This window comes from Triticum aestivum, chromosome 3D, assembly GCF_018294505.1.
Source record: "Triticum aestivum cultivar Chinese Spring chromosome 3D, IWGSC CS RefSeq v2.1, whole genome shotgun sequence".
NCBI lineage: Eukaryota > Viridiplantae > Streptophyta > Magnoliopsida > Poales > Poaceae > Triticum > Triticum aestivum.
The window spans coordinates 612,852,260-612,871,602 of NC_057802.1; the positions used below are offsets into that span (position 1 = coordinate 612,852,260).

Sequence of the window (19,343 nt, forward strand, 5' to 3'; positions counted from 1 at the left end):
AGCTATGCTTTCAACATCCTTGTATCATTCAACCATTGGTTTTTCTTTCTCCGTTAGTTTGATGGTAATCTTCTTGTTGCCGCAATGCCGAGACCAACGGGAGCAACTTCTTCACCAAGCCCTTTATTTCAGCCATCATGCTTTGTTCCAGAGTAGCTGGTTTATCGTTTTGCACCTCACCAGATTGGATAGGATCGTCAAGAGCTTTTGTTTCGTCAGCGACAGGAAGATGGATACCGGAGCCAACATAGTTATCTGTAAAACAGGCAAACCATATGAGTGGAAATATCAAGATAAATACAAAGAGAAGTAACACAATCATCGATGTCAAATACATGTAAACTGGTAGCAGTATGTATATGTGCGATATGCACAATACGACCAATTTTAAAGTAGAGTCCATTCAGATTGATACGCTGTCCAAGAGAGGTTGTGCATTGAAGAGGAAAAAATTAAGGTATAGGAAGCAATAGAATATAAGAGTATACATTAAATATAATATACAAAGCAATATACACAACTCAATTTAAAGCATCATATACAAGTAAAGTATATAGAAAAAGAGAAAAATAACAAAAGAATGGAAAAGGTCAAAATATTCAGAGAAATTATCACCTAATGAATATACAAAATGTAAATATGGTAGAGATTACAACATTATTATTTATCACCATCATCTCAGAAGGATCACAACTGAAACCATGTGTTTTAGGTGGGGATCAATCCCACCTAATTTATCTATCCCACTTAAATAGTTTTCCACAATTTATTTACTTTTATTTAATTTTGTAATTGATCTATCTATCACAATCATAATAAATACTTGCAAGTAACGAGTTCAACGGGATTGCCAACCGTCTTGCCTGCGTTGGGTGCAAGTATTTGCTTTTGTGTGTGTAGGTGCTGACGACGAGAGTTTGCATGGTTCTCCTATTGATTCGGTAACCTTGGTTCTCACTGAGGGAAATACTTATCTCTACTGTACTGCTTCACCCTTCCTCTTCGTGAAAAATCCCAATGCAGTTTACAAATAGCAGTGACCATTTGTGGAGGATCAACAATGATACTTGTGAGGGCCCGCATGTTATAATCACGAGGAATCCAATTGTTCCGCCATATCTACATGGTCTGTCCATCGCCGATCGACCTAATTAGACCAAGAGCAAATGGTGTCTCGTCCCTCAAGGATCGACCGCCATATCTGAGAAGGGGAGTTCTCCAACTGAGCTTGCAAGAATTCACATGATGAGAAATACCAGGCCGTTAAAATTCTCACACGTAAGGAGCTTGGATCATTTAGACCTAGCCATGCCTGCCGAGCCAAAAGAGCAAGATTAAATAGCTCAATGTCTCTAAACCTAGTTCCCCAAAAGCTTTGGTTTAGTCATCACATCCTAGAATACCCAGCTGGTCTTTCTTTCATCCTTCTTGCCGGCCCATCAAAATTTGCAGATTAAAGCATTAATACGATGACCGAGGCAACATGGCAGCTTGAAACAGGACATATAATTGACTGGCACAACTTGGGATACTGATTTTAAAAGAACATCCTTTCCTTCCATAGAAGAGAACTTTCACCATCCACCCTTTAACTTGGCTCCACACTCTTAACTTTCAAGAAAACTCATTTATATTTGGGAATATAACATACATAAATTACCATCTTTTATTTTGATAAAAATATTATCGTAGGGGCAATCAACCTGTGCCATTTTCTTGGTGTATGTATGTGAAGGGGAACTATGTGTTGGCTGAAGTTGTGCTAGTGAAAACCCATACTTGTAGTTTGGAAACATGGAGGGTTGCTCCATTTTTTATTTTGATATTTTATGTTTAATTTGGTGTAAATTTAATTTCTGTCAAAAAGCAACGGTGAAGCATCTTCAGGAGTAGTAGCTCGGCCCATGCAGTATGATCATCGAGGAGATAAAACCCAAACAATATATGTTCAAATGTGTTCTATGAGAAGAGGCAGACTAAGTTTTAAGCCATGACCCTGCTAAGGCTATAACGTTATTTTTTCACAACTTAAGCCTTTTTGACATGGAAACAAGATCCATGAGGAGCGTGGTATGGCCCCGCATGTCGGTGTTAACCGCAACCACTACTGACTATGCTATCAACATAATTAACTGGGATATAACTACTATTTGGAATACACCAGCCTGTGAAACAAAAGAAAGGAAAAGAAAGGTTTCCCTCTATAGTAGCAAAGATCGTTAGGGATGCAAAATACAATAATAGTGGGGAAAAAAGAAAACGGAACATGAGAGAGCAAAGGTGTATCAGTACTAAGAGGCCCTCTAAGCAAAAGAGAGAGCCATTCTGCAAGGATGTTGTAGATATCCAAATAGTCTCAATAATTAAAGTTGCATTCTTGTAACAACATACATAATCCAAGTTTAACTATACCGAAATGGTTGATCAAGTACCATCAGCATAAACTTTCATCAAGTCTATAACCATGTTGAATCGCAGAGGCACATAATACAGCTGCAGTGCGGATATTATGTTAAAAAGCTGAGCTGAACTTGGGGTACAAGTACAGCTACAGAATAGAACATGACAGGTTGCACTGGCTGGCTGCATTTCTCGTGGGCCAAGGCTGCGCTAGATCCCACCACCTGAATCTGGAATTTTGCCATAGAGAGATAGCAATGTAGGTGAGTAACTAGCAGAGAACAATGGGTACTGATAAATAAGCGAGTCCCTGAGCAAAGAATACCTTCAGGGTTTGTAGGCTCTAGTGGTAATTGGCTGTTATTTTAGGGACTTATCTTATAAGGGTGGGATTACTGGGGAGCAGTAGAGGAGCCAGAGCGAAGTCACGCCACAGGCCACCCCTCGTGCTACAGTTAACAAAACAATTTTTGGCCACGCCCTAGGCGGCAGCCCGACCTGCCTGGGGCCGCCCCTGCTGGGGAGCACTATCAACTAGGTTCAGATATTTCCTGTTTTTAAGTTGTTCATAATCTGATGCACATCAAAATTTACCTGAGCAACGCAGTTACCTAACACATACTGCATACTACTAGTACTACAGTCAGCCAGCGCATCAGAGAACAAGAACATGTTTAATAATACCCCTAACAATTTTTCTGCAGATAATGAGAACAAAAGATACTACATAAATTACTCGTGAAGTTTGTTCCCAATATGAAACTTGCGTTCAAGAATTTAAATTACTTACAGTTTTTGGAATGTTGAAAACCAAGCTCAGCAACTTGCATTATATTTTTGCTTCTTAGAAGATGTCCCGGATGAATTATCTGGATTATCTGATGAAGCGTATTGCATTGCTTGAACCTACAAACGGTAGACTGGTGAATCAGATTAGTATTTACAAATTCAGCAGATACAAAGGATTAACATCACGTGCTATTTGATATCGCGGAGGCCCTAAAATGCGTGATAGTGACGTTATTTCCCGAGAAAATCACGGTCGATCCGCGATTTAGTTATGGAGGCAAATGACGCTTTGGATTTACAAGCACGATAGCTGCATGATCACAGCTAAATTATGTTATAACACGCCCTTCCTTAATTATTCAATGTAAAACAGTAAAAGACATTGTCCTATGTTGACAGGTTGCTATTTCTTAAATCTTCACTACATAAGCCAAGCCATCTATGATAGACTTCACTATTCCAATGTATACCAGACAGTGCATTTTGCATTGCTCTCCTAGCCTTCTAGGTGTAACCTAACAATCGATTAAATTTGAAAAAAATGGACCAACTTTTTACTAGTTATAAAAATAAATGGTGATGGTTAGATTGGTTATCATAAATAGGGTATGAAAATTCTGCAAAAAATAATATTGGACCATCCCGCAATTGCTCTTGTGTGCTTGTATCTTGAAGTAGAAAACGAGAGCAAGATTTGCTGCAGAAGATTCTGCCGCCTTAATTGTGCGACAAGATTTTGGACTTTGAAACGTTTGCGCATCTATGGTCACTATTGACTTGAATAGTGTTGCATGAGGTGGACCTTCCTGGATAAGGCGATAAGAAGGCAGCTGTTCGCCTCTCTTCTGAGCATAAATTTGCAATTGAAGCTTATAATTAGTCTGGCTTCGAGGCAAAGAAATACATGAGGATGATCCAGCCTACAAAAGGTAAAGCAGCCTGTTAGATGAAAATTGCCAAATTTAAATTTAGAATCAGAAGTATGGTCTCCCTTTCAAATCTTTTTTGCACCAGGTTGTGTGCTTGTATCCAGTCTACACTTCATAGTGAATTAAGGTGAGAATTGAGAAAAAAAAACCTGTGTCAAAGTTTTAAGCAAATCTAACCCTTTTAAAGAATGCCACCCACATGGCGTTAAACTTGGTTATCTCAACGCCATTTATTTTGGTGGTGAGAAAAAAATTAACATTTCCGCAGACAAATGAAAGTTCATGGTCAACGCCATGCTCTTCAGCTTTGAGCTTTTTAACCTCAGTGTTGCCTCTATTGTCGTCGAACATTGAATACATGGCATTGAGAAAAAATTGACATTTCCATAGACAAAATGAGAGTTCACAGTCAACGACATGGTATTCGGCGTTAAGCTTTGTAACCTCAACGCCGCCTCAATTACCGTTGAGCATTTCAAGCAAAAACTAGTTTACTGGCTATTATGAATTGTCTAATCACAAACTAGCTAGATAGCTAGCTTTCATGCATTATTTGATCACAAGTTCGCTGGCTAGCCAACCTGCCAACGCAAAGCTAAGCAAAACGGTCAGTGCCAACGGGTTGGCGTTGAGGTCACAAAGCTCAGCGTCAAGCACCATGTCATTGATCGATGCTTTGCCGGCAAAAAATGCTATGTTTTTCTCAGTGCTGGGAAACATGGTGCTAGTCTAGCCATGTTCAACACCGGACTGATTGGCACTGAGCAAAAGGGTTAGTTTTGGTTAAATTTTCGTACAAGGGCGTCTTCTATTTATTTGCCAGGAGGGCATGCCTTATTTTGTGGAAGATTTGATATTCTCACAAAATGAAGTCAGTGAATCAATTCAATTTTTCAGTCCTTGAATATTGAAATCCAAGGTGGGAGATGAACACGTTTACTAATACTGCATGTAGATGAAGCGGTGCCAATTAAAAGCGATCCCACGAAATGAAAAAAAAAAGGTGGAACGAACCAGTTGCATTTGCGCCGATGGATTTTCTTCTTGATTCAGTGACGTTAAGGCAGCGGCCGCATCAGCGAATTCTGCCTCCTTTTTTGTGCCATAGTCTCGGGGACTTTGAAATCACCGCCCATCTATGGTCACTGTTGACGAGAACATTTGTGGATGTGGTGGACCACTCCGAATGGTGTCATAGGAAGGTAAATCTTTGTGTCTCTTCTGAGCATATTCTTGCAACTGAGACTTGTAAGGAACTTGTGTTTCTGCATGCAGTACACAAAATAGTGCGTCAATCTCACTCGCGTTGTTAGTGCCACCCTACATTAGAGGACAATAAGAACACTGGTAGTCTTTTTTCCCCTTAATCGACATCAATGGATAATTTATTGTAAAACATATACAAATAAAAATAAAAATAAAGGAATTTTTTACCATGGATTAGGTCTTTATCATGAAGATAATTTGTGTTAGTTGGGTTGAATTGTAGTCCGCCTTGTTTGGACTCCTTAACAAACAACTAGTTTGGTGAAGGCATGCAAGGAGTACCAGTTTCCTATGTCTCGGTTTGAATCGGCACATGGTGGACATTTTTGCTTGGACGGAGTAGTAGATAGAGTTCCAAGGAAAAATATTACAAACACATCGTGTTGTCATGGACGACCTCTTAGAAATCAATCGATGTGGATGTCAGTTGTTGTTAGAAGGCAGGATTTATGTCTCTGGCAAGGTAATGAGAAATCACATGTATGGGAGCACGCTTTGTACTAGCTCGGGATGATGATACTGGACTGCGGTTGCATGACTTGGGCATCATGAGAGCCTATAACTTGCTTCTAAGGCAAGCGAAAGGAGAGTTGTGATTGATGCATTCCTTTTAAGCGGTGGCGGTATGGGTGTGTTTCACTATACATTTTTTGTGTATATCGACTTACCCAGAAAAATGATGCCAACCTCATTGTTAGGAAATCATGAGTGAAACAATTTAACATATGGTTTAACCATAAAATGTATTGATATACATGAACATTTTTTTCACATGAATGGAGAAACAATCATTGAAGCCGGATGTTATTTATTTAGAAACATCTTCTCGAAAATGAAGTTGAATGTGTTGAAGGAATTGTTTTGGAATGTCCGAGACACAGAAAATAAGACCATGAAAAGACATGGGAAAAAAATAATCCTTGGAGACCATCTCCATGAATCCTCCTATGTGCACCGACGTTAGGTGACTCCTTCCGAGCATACCTGGCCTTGAATAGACAAAAATAATTTCTTGCTTCTAAGGGTAGGCATCAGCGAGACTATTTTCAAGGAAGTTGGTTGCACATTTGGTTGTATTTGTCTTCTGTTGCAATGTTCAAGCACGAAGGGGGACTCCACCTTTAAGCGGTTCTTTATTGTTCATTAGCTTGTGTGCTTATCATGTGGGTTGTGTTGTAAGCTATGCTTTCAACATCCTTGTATTTTTCAACCATTGGTTTTTCTTCCTCCGTTAGTTTGATGGTAATCTTCTTGTTGGATGTATCCATGGAAAGTTCATGGCTTTGCTAATTCGAAGTTGGCCTCATCCGGATCCTCCATCCTGAAAAATGATTTTGGTGAGACAAAAAATACTTCCAGTTCAATTGGCGGTATTCTTGTTTCTGTCTCTTCTTCTCACTTCTCCACAACAACACTTATGATCCACAACTTCTCCCTCTCAAGATCCATTCCATCCTAGCCTTGCAATAACCTCTTCTTCTAAAATCACATGCCTAAGCATCCCAACACTAATTTTATAGTAAAATTTCCCCTGTCATTAAAAACGGCACAAAATTATTTCTTCATCAACCTAAAAGCCAAATCTTAACTAACTACTACTCCTCTCTCCCATGAACTACTCACACAACAAAATATTTTTTTTCCTTTAGTGGATCACTAATATGACGCGTACCATAGCTTTGACACTTAACAAATCCTTTCATGCCAGAAGAAATCTTCAATTCTTTGTGGGAATTATCGCAAATGCTAAACACAGCCTTGATGGTTTTTGTCCTTGTGGACAAAAAAAATTAGTGCCACCACAAAAGCTAAGATCTTTAATATTTTCTTTGAATATGTGAAATTAATCAAATAAAAATAGACATAACCATCATAAAAATACTATTTCCTCCGTTCTATAACATATTGCGTATATATTTTTTGAAAAGTTAAAGTTTGCAAACTTTGACAAACTTTATAGATAAAACTGTTTATATCTACAATACCAAAACGGCGCTGTCAGGCATCACCAACACCGGCATTTGCTCCTCGTCCCATCCCTGCCTGGCTCCATGTTCGATGTTGTCGATGCCTCGCTCCTGGACACCGTGCGGCAGTTTGTAGAGATCCCTTGCGATGCTCCCGTTGCTTGGAGAACGGACCTTGGGCGCACGGGTGCCGCAATCCTTGGCGTCCGCTCAGCTCTTTGGCATGCCTTGTCGCGCCACCACTGTATCGCCTCAGCACCGAGCATTGTCGAGCTCCAGCTTCTTGTGGGGGTCCGATGAAATCCACTCCCCCCTACAAGGCGCTTCACCGAGGGTCCTGGGCGTCGATTGTATCTGATGATGTTGGCTCGGCACCCCCAACCGATGTGCTACTGCAGTCCACTTTAGCAACTCAGGCCAAGTTGTTGATGCGTGTTGGGAGCTTTCTGGAGCGGGCGGAGGCGGCCCTGGACAAGCTCTCTCTTGTGTCGGCTGTGTTGCAGTCCACTCCTACGTCGCGTCCTTCTAGTCAGGTTGATGTTGTTGGTGGCTCAATAGAGAACAGGGGTGAAGAGCTCTATGGTTGTTTCTCCCCTCGAGTTGGGGACAACTTGTCGTCGATGTCTGCTGCTGAAAGCAAGGCCATCGCCGTGGTCGTCGCCCCTGTGTTGCAGATTATGCCCGAGCTTCAACAACTATGTGTGAGACCTGTTTCACCTCAGCCTATGGAGCATGTGGAGGTCGTCTCGCTAGTGACCCCTGTTGAGGGGCAGGATTCACCTAGGTCATGTGAGCAACTAGAGGCGTCCGGCTCCATCGTGTCGGTGGTATCTGTGACTGATAATGTTGAGGCAGTCAAGATGTTGGCGTCTGATCCTTTGGAGCCCAGCCAGATGGTCGCCATTGTGGAGCGTGAAGGTTCCGATGTTACAGTTACTCACTCGCACGAGACCGTTGGGCAGGTTTCTGTGCATGACAAGGTCAATGATATTCTCTTCCAGATAGAGATTCACAGCTTGCTCAAACATTTGGAGGCGGCTAGCCCTGGATCTGACAAGGCGATTGTTGAGGAAGTTCTCAGGAGCAAGAGAATGAAGAGTGGCGCCACAAGAAAGGCGTCCGCGGCTGCTTGATGGATGGTCATCAGTCTCTTGGGTTGTCCTTATGGTCTGAGTTGTCAGCGCGGATTTGGTGGTGCACGTGGTCTTCGGCCGTGTTATTCTTAGGGGTTTCTTTGCGGTGTAGCACTGTGAGGGTTGGTGGTCGCTATGTGTTGGGTATGGTTGTCGGGTTGATCGTGTGTTTACGGGGTTACATGCTCTGTGAGTAGTCCACGTGTGGTTGATTTGTATCGGTTTTTGCGCGGTTTTCCGTTGATTAACTGGGCAATTCTCTTCTGCTTAATTAATCGATGAGGCAAATCTTTTGCCTCCGTTTCGAAAAAAAAAATATATATAATATGAAACTACATCTAACGGTATATGTTTGGCATTCTAGATGTAAATGTTTTTCTCCACCAACTTGCTCAAAGTTGGTCACCAGTGATTACTCAAAAAAACTTGGTCAAAGTTTGTGAGGTTTTACTTTTCTAAAAATCTATATGCACTACATTATGGAACGGAGGGAGCATGTAAAACTTACTGTCTTACTTGATACAATTTTATTAGCCTTAATAGGTTAATTAGTTGAGATGTTTACATGCAATGTCTTAAACCATTGACCATGATTATCCATATCTCCTTCATCGAGTTACTGCATTTATAGTGTTGGTACCATATTGGTTTAGAAAAGTAGAATATTGGAAAGTAAGGAAAACAACAGAAAGGTTGTCTCTACTTTATTTTAGGAAAAAGTAGAGAAAAATAAATAGGTATAAATAAAATCTGAAAAATGAGAAAAAATCTATATGGAAATTGATGGCAGATCCCGTACGTACGCCCAAACATGTAGGGGCATCAAGATTGTCATGTACATCTTGCTAAGAGGTCTGTTATGCGATACTTTGATCCTATACCCTCCATCCGTAAATACCTGTTAACACACATTGATATCAAAAGTAATGATCAGATAGATGTACATTTGTGGTCACATCAGTGTCCACAACATCATCAATTCGCTAATGGAGGGGCTATTTGTTACGACATCAAATCAGTCTAATAAAAATCACAACAAAAAATTAGTCAAATTATATGCTTTTGTGATGGTATCTGATGTTCTAGATGATCTGGTCCAACATCTTGGTTCATGAGTGATATTAAGCATGCATATTGCCCATCTATGTAGCTGCATAAGTTCACGGACGTTTCGACTATGTGCAGAGGCGGATCCAGGCCCCAGGCAGCCAGGGCCTAGGCCTGGGGCGTGGTAATGATTTTCTTGGTTGGCTGTAACAAATTGTTCACAGTAGCAGATTGTATTACATTGTAGCCATACAGCCTGATTGGTGAGACTGATTGTGTTCGCATGAACTGCCTTTTGGACCTAAGCCTGATTGAAGTACATGCCACCACATCAATTCTTAGCACATATTAGCCAATTCCTGCAGAAGAACGTACTCTGGTCGATGCTGCAGCTCAGAACAGGTACATACCATGGAATCTTTAGCCCTGACTTTCTTGTCTAAACATGTTGTAGGCGTTAATGACGACATATGCCCGCTTGCCAGACCGTCGACGGGTCATTGCCTCATTGGGACATTTTAGGGGTGGATAATAATTGCCTCAGCCGAGTTTGATTGCAAGACGTCCTGCCGCAGGTACTCATACAGCTCGGCATGCACCTCAACTGGTACTCCAGCATGGATTTGCCAATCTGTGACGTGTTATGTGATAGCACCTGGAGCTAGCGCTCTGTCAATCTCACCTCATGGTGCACATATTGTTTTTGGCTTGTTGGTTCTTCCAGCGATTCAATGAAGCTTCACAATGGGAGCATTGATTCTTGATGATTCAGAGACGTGGTAGCACTACGTAGATCTCGCCCACAACGGTGAAATTATGGCTCTCTTGCCCTCAAGATTGGAGAGGAAAAACCCGAAGAGATCGAGATTCATGTGCGTACATAAAAGAAATAGTTACATTATATGTACGTACATGTGGCCTCAGATCTACTTCCTCCGTTCCTAAATATTTGTCTTTTTAGAGATTTTAAATGGACTACCACATACGGATGTATATAGACATATTTTAGAGTGTAGATTCGCTCATTTTGCTCCGTATGTAGTCACTTGTTAAAATCTCTAAAAAGACAAATATTTACGAACGGAGGGAGTATAATTCATGTGTCCGTCGCTAGTGGGTCCATCAAAGGGAGGAGGACGGCCGCTGTGAGAAGACGGTTCCTACGAACGGACCAGATAGGGCTCATGGATGTAGGGCACGAATTTGCATGGGGCAATGGGCAGGGTCCGATGATTTCTATTCCCTTTCTCCGCGGGAATTTTTTATTCCCTTGAGACATGATTTATAAAGTTAGAGTCATATGTGTTTGTCATGTGTTGAGCTTGAAACCCACCAGATGTTTATGTTACGATAAGATGTAGTATTGGTTAGAGTCTGTTTGTCACTGAGACCCACCAGATGTTTAAGTTGCATATACATTGAACGGAAACAATTTTTAAATTTTTAAAAAGGTTATCGAGATCAAGGGCCTGTATTTTCTACTCCCTCTGTAGTTTGCAGAGGTAGTAATTAATGTGCAATTTTGTACTAGATTTTTCTCTTGTTATCTCGTCTTGTGCTTATAGTGTATATATATAACAAATAGATATATATATTCATATAGGATGTTGGGTGTCACGTTGAGTCTAACGTTTGTATGGTCTAAGGGACGATTGTCTGTGAATAAGAACGATCTAAATGTAATTAAGATTCTGTTCCACAAAAGGAAAAAAACAAACACCAAAGATTTTGCATGTAGATCATTGTATAATGATGCCAGCTATAACATATTTGTATTTCATTAAATGCCAGCAGCCAGCGACAGTACAATTCAGATCTAGCCATTAATAATTGATAATAAGAAACGACATGAAATTTGCTCGACATAAGATGAAACTAGACAAAGATTCTCAAAAAAAAAAAATTAAAAATTGCTACTGACGACAAACAGATTGAGGAACTATCGTCCATGCATGAATGATTTTACTGGAACCGATGGACACGGGTTTAGATCTCCTCTTCTTCGGCGTTCGGCTCAAGCACCTGCTGCGCCATCTCCAACCCGGCAGGGAACTCCGGTGGCGGCATCGCCATAAGCCATTGCTGTAACTCTGTCTCCATCCCCGGTCGGAGACGTCGGTCTTTACCTTCAGAAGCGTGGCAAAGAAGGCCGCCATGTCCTCGTCCCCCATGTCGCGCGCCTTCGGGTCGACCCACGCCGCAATCTGGTCCCCCGCGGCGCGCTCCTTAGCCATGGCCTTGTCGATGCGCTTCGTCTGCTTCTTCACCTCCCTCAGCTCCGTGCGCATCTCGGCGAGCTGCTGGGCCAGCCTCTTCACGTTGTCTTCGTCGGCAGCGCCCTCCCCCGCGCCGGCCCCGGCACCCTCCGCCGCCAGGAAACGGCCATTGGCAGCGCCCTGCGCCATCGGGCAAGCACCCAGACCTTCCCCCGCTAGGAAGCGTTCTACGACGGGGTCGACGGAGGGGTGGCCGAAGGAGAATACCTTGCCGCCGGGAGGGAAGGCGAGGGCGGCCAGCTGGGCGCCCGTGAGCACAGACAGCTCGCTGGCCTTGTTGAAGAGGCCCACTCGGCGCTTGGCGTAGGAGACTTGCCGGGCATCCTGCTGCTCGATCCGGCGGATTACGGTCTTCTTCCGGCCGCTGCCACCCCTCTGATTGGGTGCCGCCATTGCTCGCTCGCTCGCTCGGTGGCTGGGCTCAGAGAAAAGAAGGAAGATGAGTGTGTGTGGGTGTGGCTATGCCTCGGGGTCGGGGCTTTATATAGCAAGCGGCCGGAGAAGAATCGCGAAGCTGAGCCGCGTACAATAAAAGCTATGAGATCTGTTTCGGTATTCGCTGAGCTCTCAACATTAAAACTCACGCGTGGGATAACTACGTAGTATACCACGCAAACAAAAGGATAACTACGTACGTGGACGAATCGACCGGGACGTGACAACAAAATGTCCAAGCAATGTACTCCTTCCATTTCGCAACTATAAGATGTTCTATCTTTTGTGAATCTGATGTAGTATATAGACGTATTTTACTATGCTTACTCACTCATTTCAGTCCGTACATGGTTCATATTGAAATACCCAAAACATGTTATCTTTGTGAACCAAGGGAGTAGTTGGGAAATAATTTATCTTCCCAAATGATAACCACAGAATGTGTGGTATATAGCTTCTCGCCCCGAACAGCTCCATCGTCGTTCATTTTTGCATTTTTGCAGCACGAATAACAAAGCACAGAGCTGCCATGTCAACGTTCGGGCAGGATCTGTCAGCGATCGAACGAAACGACCCCGTCACACGGCCTTATCCATTCGTTACGAGAACTCACACACGGAGAGCGAGGGACCCCACTCCACGGGATCTCGCTGCGGCGCTGGCAAAGAGGTGCTGTGAAGGAGCTCGCGAATGGGATCTCGTGCCGATGGCTGCCGCAGAGGCATTCCTGGAGAACTTGACGGAGGAGCTCGTGAAGGCGGCTGGCCGGGTACGTGGCTGCCGCGGTGGCGCGCTCAAGTGGCCGTGCACGGGGCAGCTCCGTAGTCTGTACAGTGGTCGTCGTCGCGCAGGGAGCGCGCGTTGGCGGCACTGTCGAAGAGGAGTGGCTGGAAGGCATTGGGGGGAGATCTGGTTCATGACGAAGATGCGACCCTTCTACTGCACAGGTACTGACGCGACTACCTGAGCAGCAGCGGTGGATCTCGTTGCCGGGCGTCCCAAAATCCCCGCCATTTTTCTTTCTCATGGCGTCGACAAGGTGCTTCCGGAGGCGAAGCGCGGAGGGGAGGAGAAGCGGTGGATGTCCTCATGGGGGAGGAGGCGTACGGCGCGACCACCTACCATCGGATCTACATCGACATCTCGTCTGGTCACTACATGGAGCAGGGGGGTGGTGGGCTGGTGGCCATGCCCGTCTCGCCAGTGAGTCCCTGCGCCCTCGGATCGTGATGGGAATGGGGGAATGCGTGCATGTTGTACTGTATGTGGCAATTTTGTATACGAACTCATGGCAAATTCGCATGGGCTGAAATAGATTCTACCGAATGTTTTTGCCATGGCAATTTCCACTTTTTCCCACATGAATCCAATGTTCAAATTAGCATAACCATGGCAATGTTCTGTAGCACATGGTAAATTAAGACATGGCTGAGTACATGCTATTGGATATGTTTTGCCATGGCGAATTATGATTTCTCCCACGAATCCAATGTTCAAATTAACATAACCATGGGTGAGTAGATGCTACTGAATGTGATTGCCTTGTCAAAATCCATGTATCTTGTACAGTAGTTTTTCCACAATTTGCCACGATCTACTTAGTATCTTTTCTTTTTAAATTTGCCATGTTACCTTACGACCTTTCCGAATTTAGTGTTCTTTGGCCGTGATCCTTGTTTGTACTTTGCCACATGTCTAATATCATGGTAAATTAGCATTGTTAGACATCTTACAAGTTAAGTTGTTTTGCCATGGCAATTTATTTATTTTTGTAGGAAAAATGCCCTAGAGTCAATAATAAATTGGTTATTATCATTCCTTGTTTATGATAAATGTTTATTATTCGTGCTAGAATTGTATTGGCCGAAAATTTAAATACATGTGTGAATACATAAACAACACCGCGTCCCTAATAAGACTCTACTAGACTAGCTCCTTGATCAAGGATGGTTAATGTTTCCTAACCATAGACATGAGTTGTAATTTGATAATGCATGGGATCACATCATTAGGAGAATGATATGATGGACAGAATCAATCGTAATCTTAGCATTTGATTGCGTCACTAAATTCACTTTGACGTAACTTTCCTAATGCAACTATCTGTTCCTTAGACCATGAGATCATTCCACTCCCTGATACAGAGGAAGAATTTGTGTGCTATCAAACATTACTTCGTAACTGGGTGATCATAAAGCTACTCTACAGGTATCACCTAAGGTATTTGTTGGGTTGCATGGATCGAGACTGAGATTTGTCACTCCGTGTGAAGAAGGAGAGATATCTCTGTGCCATCTCAGTAATGTAACATCACAAGAAGCTTGCAAGCATGTAACTAATGATTTTAGTCAAGGGATCTTGTATTACGGAATAAGTAAAGAGACTTGCCGATAAAGAGATTGAACTAGGCATGGAGATACTAACGGTTGAATCTCGTGCAAGTAACTTTTCGCCGGACAAAGGGAATTGCATAAGGGATTAACTAAATCCTTGACATTATGGTTCAACTGATAAAGATTTTCGATGAATATGTGGGAACCAATATGGGCATCCAGGCCCCGCTAGTGTTTATTGACCGAAGAGGTGTCTCAGTCATGTTTGCATGATTATCGAACCCGTAGGGTCGCACGCTTAATGTTCAATGACGCTAGAGGAGTATTGACATATTAGTATGGTGAAGTATGAAGGATGTTCGGAGTCCTGAATGGGATCCTGGACATCACGAGGAGCTCCGGAATGGTCCGGAGGTAAAGATTTATATATGGGAAGTCATATTCAGGGTTCCGGAAAATGTTTGGGATTTTTCGATATTGTGCCAGGATGGTTCTAGTAGGTTCCAGAGTGGGACCCACCTACATGGGGGACATACATGGACGTGGGTAGTGGGGAAAGGCCCCACGACCCTGTTCTAGGAGCACCAAGATCCCCCTTAACAGGAATAGAACCATTTTCCGAAGGGATAAGATCAGGATCCCTAAAAAGGGGATGGCGATCGGTGTTGTTGTCAAATTAATTGGCTGAGCGCCTCAACGGAGAAAGCCAAAATCTGACTATCTGGGTGAGTGGAAACTGGTCGGCTATACGAAGACTAAGCGATGTGACAATAAAGATCATCCGTGTCAAACGAAGGGCTTCTTTTTTTTACACTAGCCGAAGTGCGTAAAGGTGTCGACCTCGGCCTGCTAAAGCCGACCACTTCACACATCGGGGGCTCGTCATCAGCCCCACAGTCAAATTCTATGACTAAGTTAACGTTATAAAGCTATTATAGTTTGATTGACTAGTTCTTATAGGCACAACCGCCTCCGGGTACCGATACATCGGCTAAGGGTCAGAGATGCCTCAAGGAACACCCTTTGTATATTCTACATTGGGGCAGAAGCCGACGACTGGCGACTTTCAGTTAAACACGGTCATACAGGAGGAAAATTAATTAAGAAGAAAAATTAAATGATGGAATTTAAAGCCATAATCCTTTCAACAAAAGATAGTTTTTTACATCCCAAACACCTCAGTTCTCTGAGGTGCCAACTAGAAATACAAAGTGTCCTTTGGACACATGACTTCGGTCGTCCGGGCACCCTCTGCTACCTCCTCAAAGAATTCTTCCGCGGTGCGATGCTTCCCTTTAGCAGGTCCGGCAGCAACGATCGTCGCATCCACCTTTCGGAATTGCGTCTTCACGCACGCATACGCCCGCCGTGCTCCTTCAAAGCACGCAGATCGCTTCTAGCAATCAACCTACGGGGCAGCAATTCGCAGCCGAGCAAGGAGTCCGAAGAGGATGGTTGGCAAGGCTTCGGCAGGCCACAGCTTGATGCAGATGTCCTGGAGCGTTGGCCTTGCCATGTAGAATAAATCCACCAGCTGCTTCATTCGATGGTTCAGCAGCTGCGCCGATGGTGATTCTGGGAACTGCCTCCAAAATGCCTTCTCCTTCTCATGATCCGCCATCTGGTCAAAGTGTGCGACGGCATCCGCCACACTGTTGGAAAGATCCACGAAGATCTTTGCGGAACGCCACAGCAGGGTGAGCTCGACACACCCTTTGTTGCGAAACACGCGCTGCAATAAATATGGCTTACCCGAGGCGATTTGCTCCACTGTCTGGGGCACCTCCGGTCAGCCCGGGCGGTGGTCTGGAGCTCGGAGTGTGCAAGTTGGAGCTTCTTGATCAATTCTTCCGCTTGCTTCTTCCCCGCCTGAAGTTTGTCCCATGCTTCGAACACGCCCTTAATGGTCTCCTCAATCTCCATGACCCACGCCCGGTCTTTTTCCCCGGCCAAAATCTTGGCAGCTCGGGCCTGCTCTGCCTTCGCGGGCGCAACCTTCTGCTTCTATGCCTCCTGCTGAGCTTTTTTGAGCTCAGCCTTGAGCGCCTCAAGCTCGGCCAATGCTGTTGTCATTCAAACAGTTCTGCATTAGCTCTCCACCCAAAGCCAGAAATATCAAATTCTTGTGTTCTATATAACACTTTAAGGAACTCAAGTCCGGGTCGCTTACCTTGAGACAACTCAGACCCCTGGTTCATCTGGTTGAGGTCCTCCTGGGATCTCTCGAGCTTCCGATTTACCTCAGCAATCTCCTAGGAGACAGAGTTCGGAGCCGAGATCGAAACCTGCAAACATAGATCTTTCATATAAGCCCCACGGTCAATTTGTTGAAACTTCAGGACAATCGCCTTATGACATTAGGCAGCGTCCTGGGGGGCTGCATGTTACGCTCCTAATTTTCTACGACCCCAACACCGGTTGCTTGAAACAAACTTCGGGCTCGGGGGCTACTCACTGGCCAGGCCATTTAAAGGGCCACAAGGATATGTCCCCGGACAGTTGCATGGATTTGCAAAGAAAATTTAACCACAACAATTATTCTTGTAGAGGGTGACATAACAACCTTGGGCCCAAGCACCTGGGTGCTGGGCCGAGGGGTCTCTAGCTGCGGCGATGGAGCTGGAGTGCACATCGGCTGGGTCGATGGCTGGCCCAGCTCCTCCTTGCGACCCTGGGGTTCTTCTCCCCTAGGTCCTGTTGTGCCGAGGCTTCGACCTCGGCCATGAAGCCCGGCTCCTCGCCCCCCGCCAAGTAGACTTAAGCTAACACACTTTCCATACTCAGATCATATGCAATGAGGGAGAGGCATAAGCTAACACACTTTCCATACTTTGATCATATGCACTTATGATTGGAACTCTAGCAAGTATTCGCAACTACTAAAGATCATTAAGGTAAAACCCAGCCACAGCATTAAGTAACCAGTCATGTTTACTTTTTTTTGACTATTAGTCCTCTTTACTTCCATACACAACAACCCCCTTATTCGGGTTTAAGCTTCTATCACTCTCGAAGCCCACTATAAGCGAATCCTAAACGTATTGCAACACCCTACTATTTCCCACACATGTGCGCGTCATGGTGGGCACCATAGGACAACATCATATCAACATACAACTCATATTAACCAGACCATACCACAATTAACCCGTAGGACAAAAAGAATCTACTCAAACATCATAAGATGGCAAAATATCATTGGATAATAATATGTGGCCTAAAGCACCATGTTTAAGTAGAGATTACAACGGGGAGAGAGAGGTTTACACTGTTGTAAGGAGAGGGAGAGAGTTGGTGATGACAGCGGCGAAGTTGCTAGTGTAGATCGCTGTCACGATGATTCCCCCGGCGACACTTCGGCGCCACCGGGAGAGAGCTGGAGAGAGACCCCCCCCCCTCCTCCTCTTTCTTCCTTGGCATCCCCCCTAGATGGGAGGAGGGTTTCCCCTCTGATCCTTGGATGCTATGGCTCCCGGAGGGCAGGAACCCCTCCGAGATGTTGGGAATGGAGTAGAAAAAAAAATCCCACCTACGCACACCCAACATCAATATGAAGATGCATAACAGGCTGGGATCATGATCATGATCGTACTTGGAGTCCCTCGAACCGTCGATGAACGACCCCTCGAACCGCCGACGAATAGTCCCTCGAACGAAAGACCGAAAGAACGACCTCTCTACTTGGTTGCAAGCGTGCAACCTTCACGAGTCGGCAGTGCTTCGCCATCTATAGGTAATTGTCGTCGGAGAATTAGAGTGGGTAGATTAGAACCACATTGGGCATCTAATTATGAGGATTAGGAAACTAGGTCTAGCACTAAGTAGATCAACTATGATCAACTAGAACTAGAACTATATGGGACTAGAGGAGGCTCCAAAAGTTGTGTTCAATTGTGGCCAATACCTCAATTATATATAGGTTAGAGGGGGAGAGAGAGGCAGCCACCAAGGAGGGAAGCCTCCTTGGGGCGCCGGCCAAAGGAGGCAAAGCCTCTCAGGTACTGGATGGGAATGTTGCGATGTGCCAATACGTTGGCACCGCCCGTTCCTTCATCACTGGTCGCTGATTGCCGCCCTTTTTCACCTTGTCGTTGTTCTTGTTCATCTTGAAACCGCTGTGGCCAGACTTGTTTGCCTTGGAGCCGCCGTTGCCAGACTTGGCGGACTCAGCGTCGCTGTCCCCCATCATGAATCGTCGAGGCTCTAGATACCAATCGTTGGTTTTTGATCGCTTGATCAATTCACCTGAGAGCAGCAGCACACGCACGTACAAGCTAGCAAGCTAGCTAGCGGTCACCTTGAACAGTAGTCAAGCACATGCAGAGATACTTCACATACGTTCGTGAGCGCGGTAGAACTAGCTAGACTGATCGATCAACTTTTTACAGCGAGAACTTACGAACACAAACGAATCGATGGATCGCCAAATGCTCGAATCGAGCTTTGCTTTATTACTTCTCTCTTTGCTGCCTGCTGTTACAACGTGGGGATACAAGCATATATATATATGCGTGCGTTAAGAAATCATATAGCTAACCTACTCGGTTTACTGTTAAAGTACTACTCGGACCAGTATACGAGTACTACTCGGAGACAATACACGGCATGTTTACGGAAATTTGCTATGGCTCCTGGGTGCATATAGACCCATTGTCTAAATACACATTTTGAAAATTTGATAAATTTCAAACAAAAATCCCGTGTGTATATCCGGACATTCCATGTGCGTGCACAAAGTTTTCGGTAAAAAACGAGGTTTTTGTGGCTT

General features: G+C 44.2%; 1 protein-coding gene, 1 long non-coding RNA gene and 1 pseudogene across 2 annotated transcripts; all 3 read right to left on the minus strand.

The window, feature by feature from the left end:
- Nucleotides 1-3,216: 3,216 nt before the first annotated feature.
- On the minus strand, nucleotides 3,217-6,076 carry LOC123076685 (double-stranded RNA-binding protein 1-like; annotated as a pseudogene).
- A 5,352-nt stretch (nucleotides 6,077-11,428) lies between these two features.
- On the minus strand, nucleotides 11,429-12,200 carry LOC123076686 (agamous-like MADS-box protein AGL61). Its single transcript, XM_044498807.1, has one exon. It carries the CDS (start codon nucleotides 12,198-12,200, stop codon nucleotides 11,445-11,447), a length of 756 nt encoding a protein of 251 aa, XP_044354742.1. The 3' UTR covers nucleotides 11,429-11,444.
- Nucleotides 12,201-15,803: 3,603 nt separating this feature from the next.
- LOC123075937 (uncharacterized) lies at nucleotides 15,804-19,034 on the minus strand. Its single transcript, XR_006436235.1, has 3 exons — nucleotides 17,843-19,034; nucleotides 16,746-16,860; nucleotides 15,804-16,638 (listed from the first exon to the last, which is right to left on the minus strand). It is a non-coding gene; the product is annotated as an uncharacterized lncRNA (long non-coding RNA).
- Nucleotides 19,035-19,343: the final 309 nt, after the last annotated feature.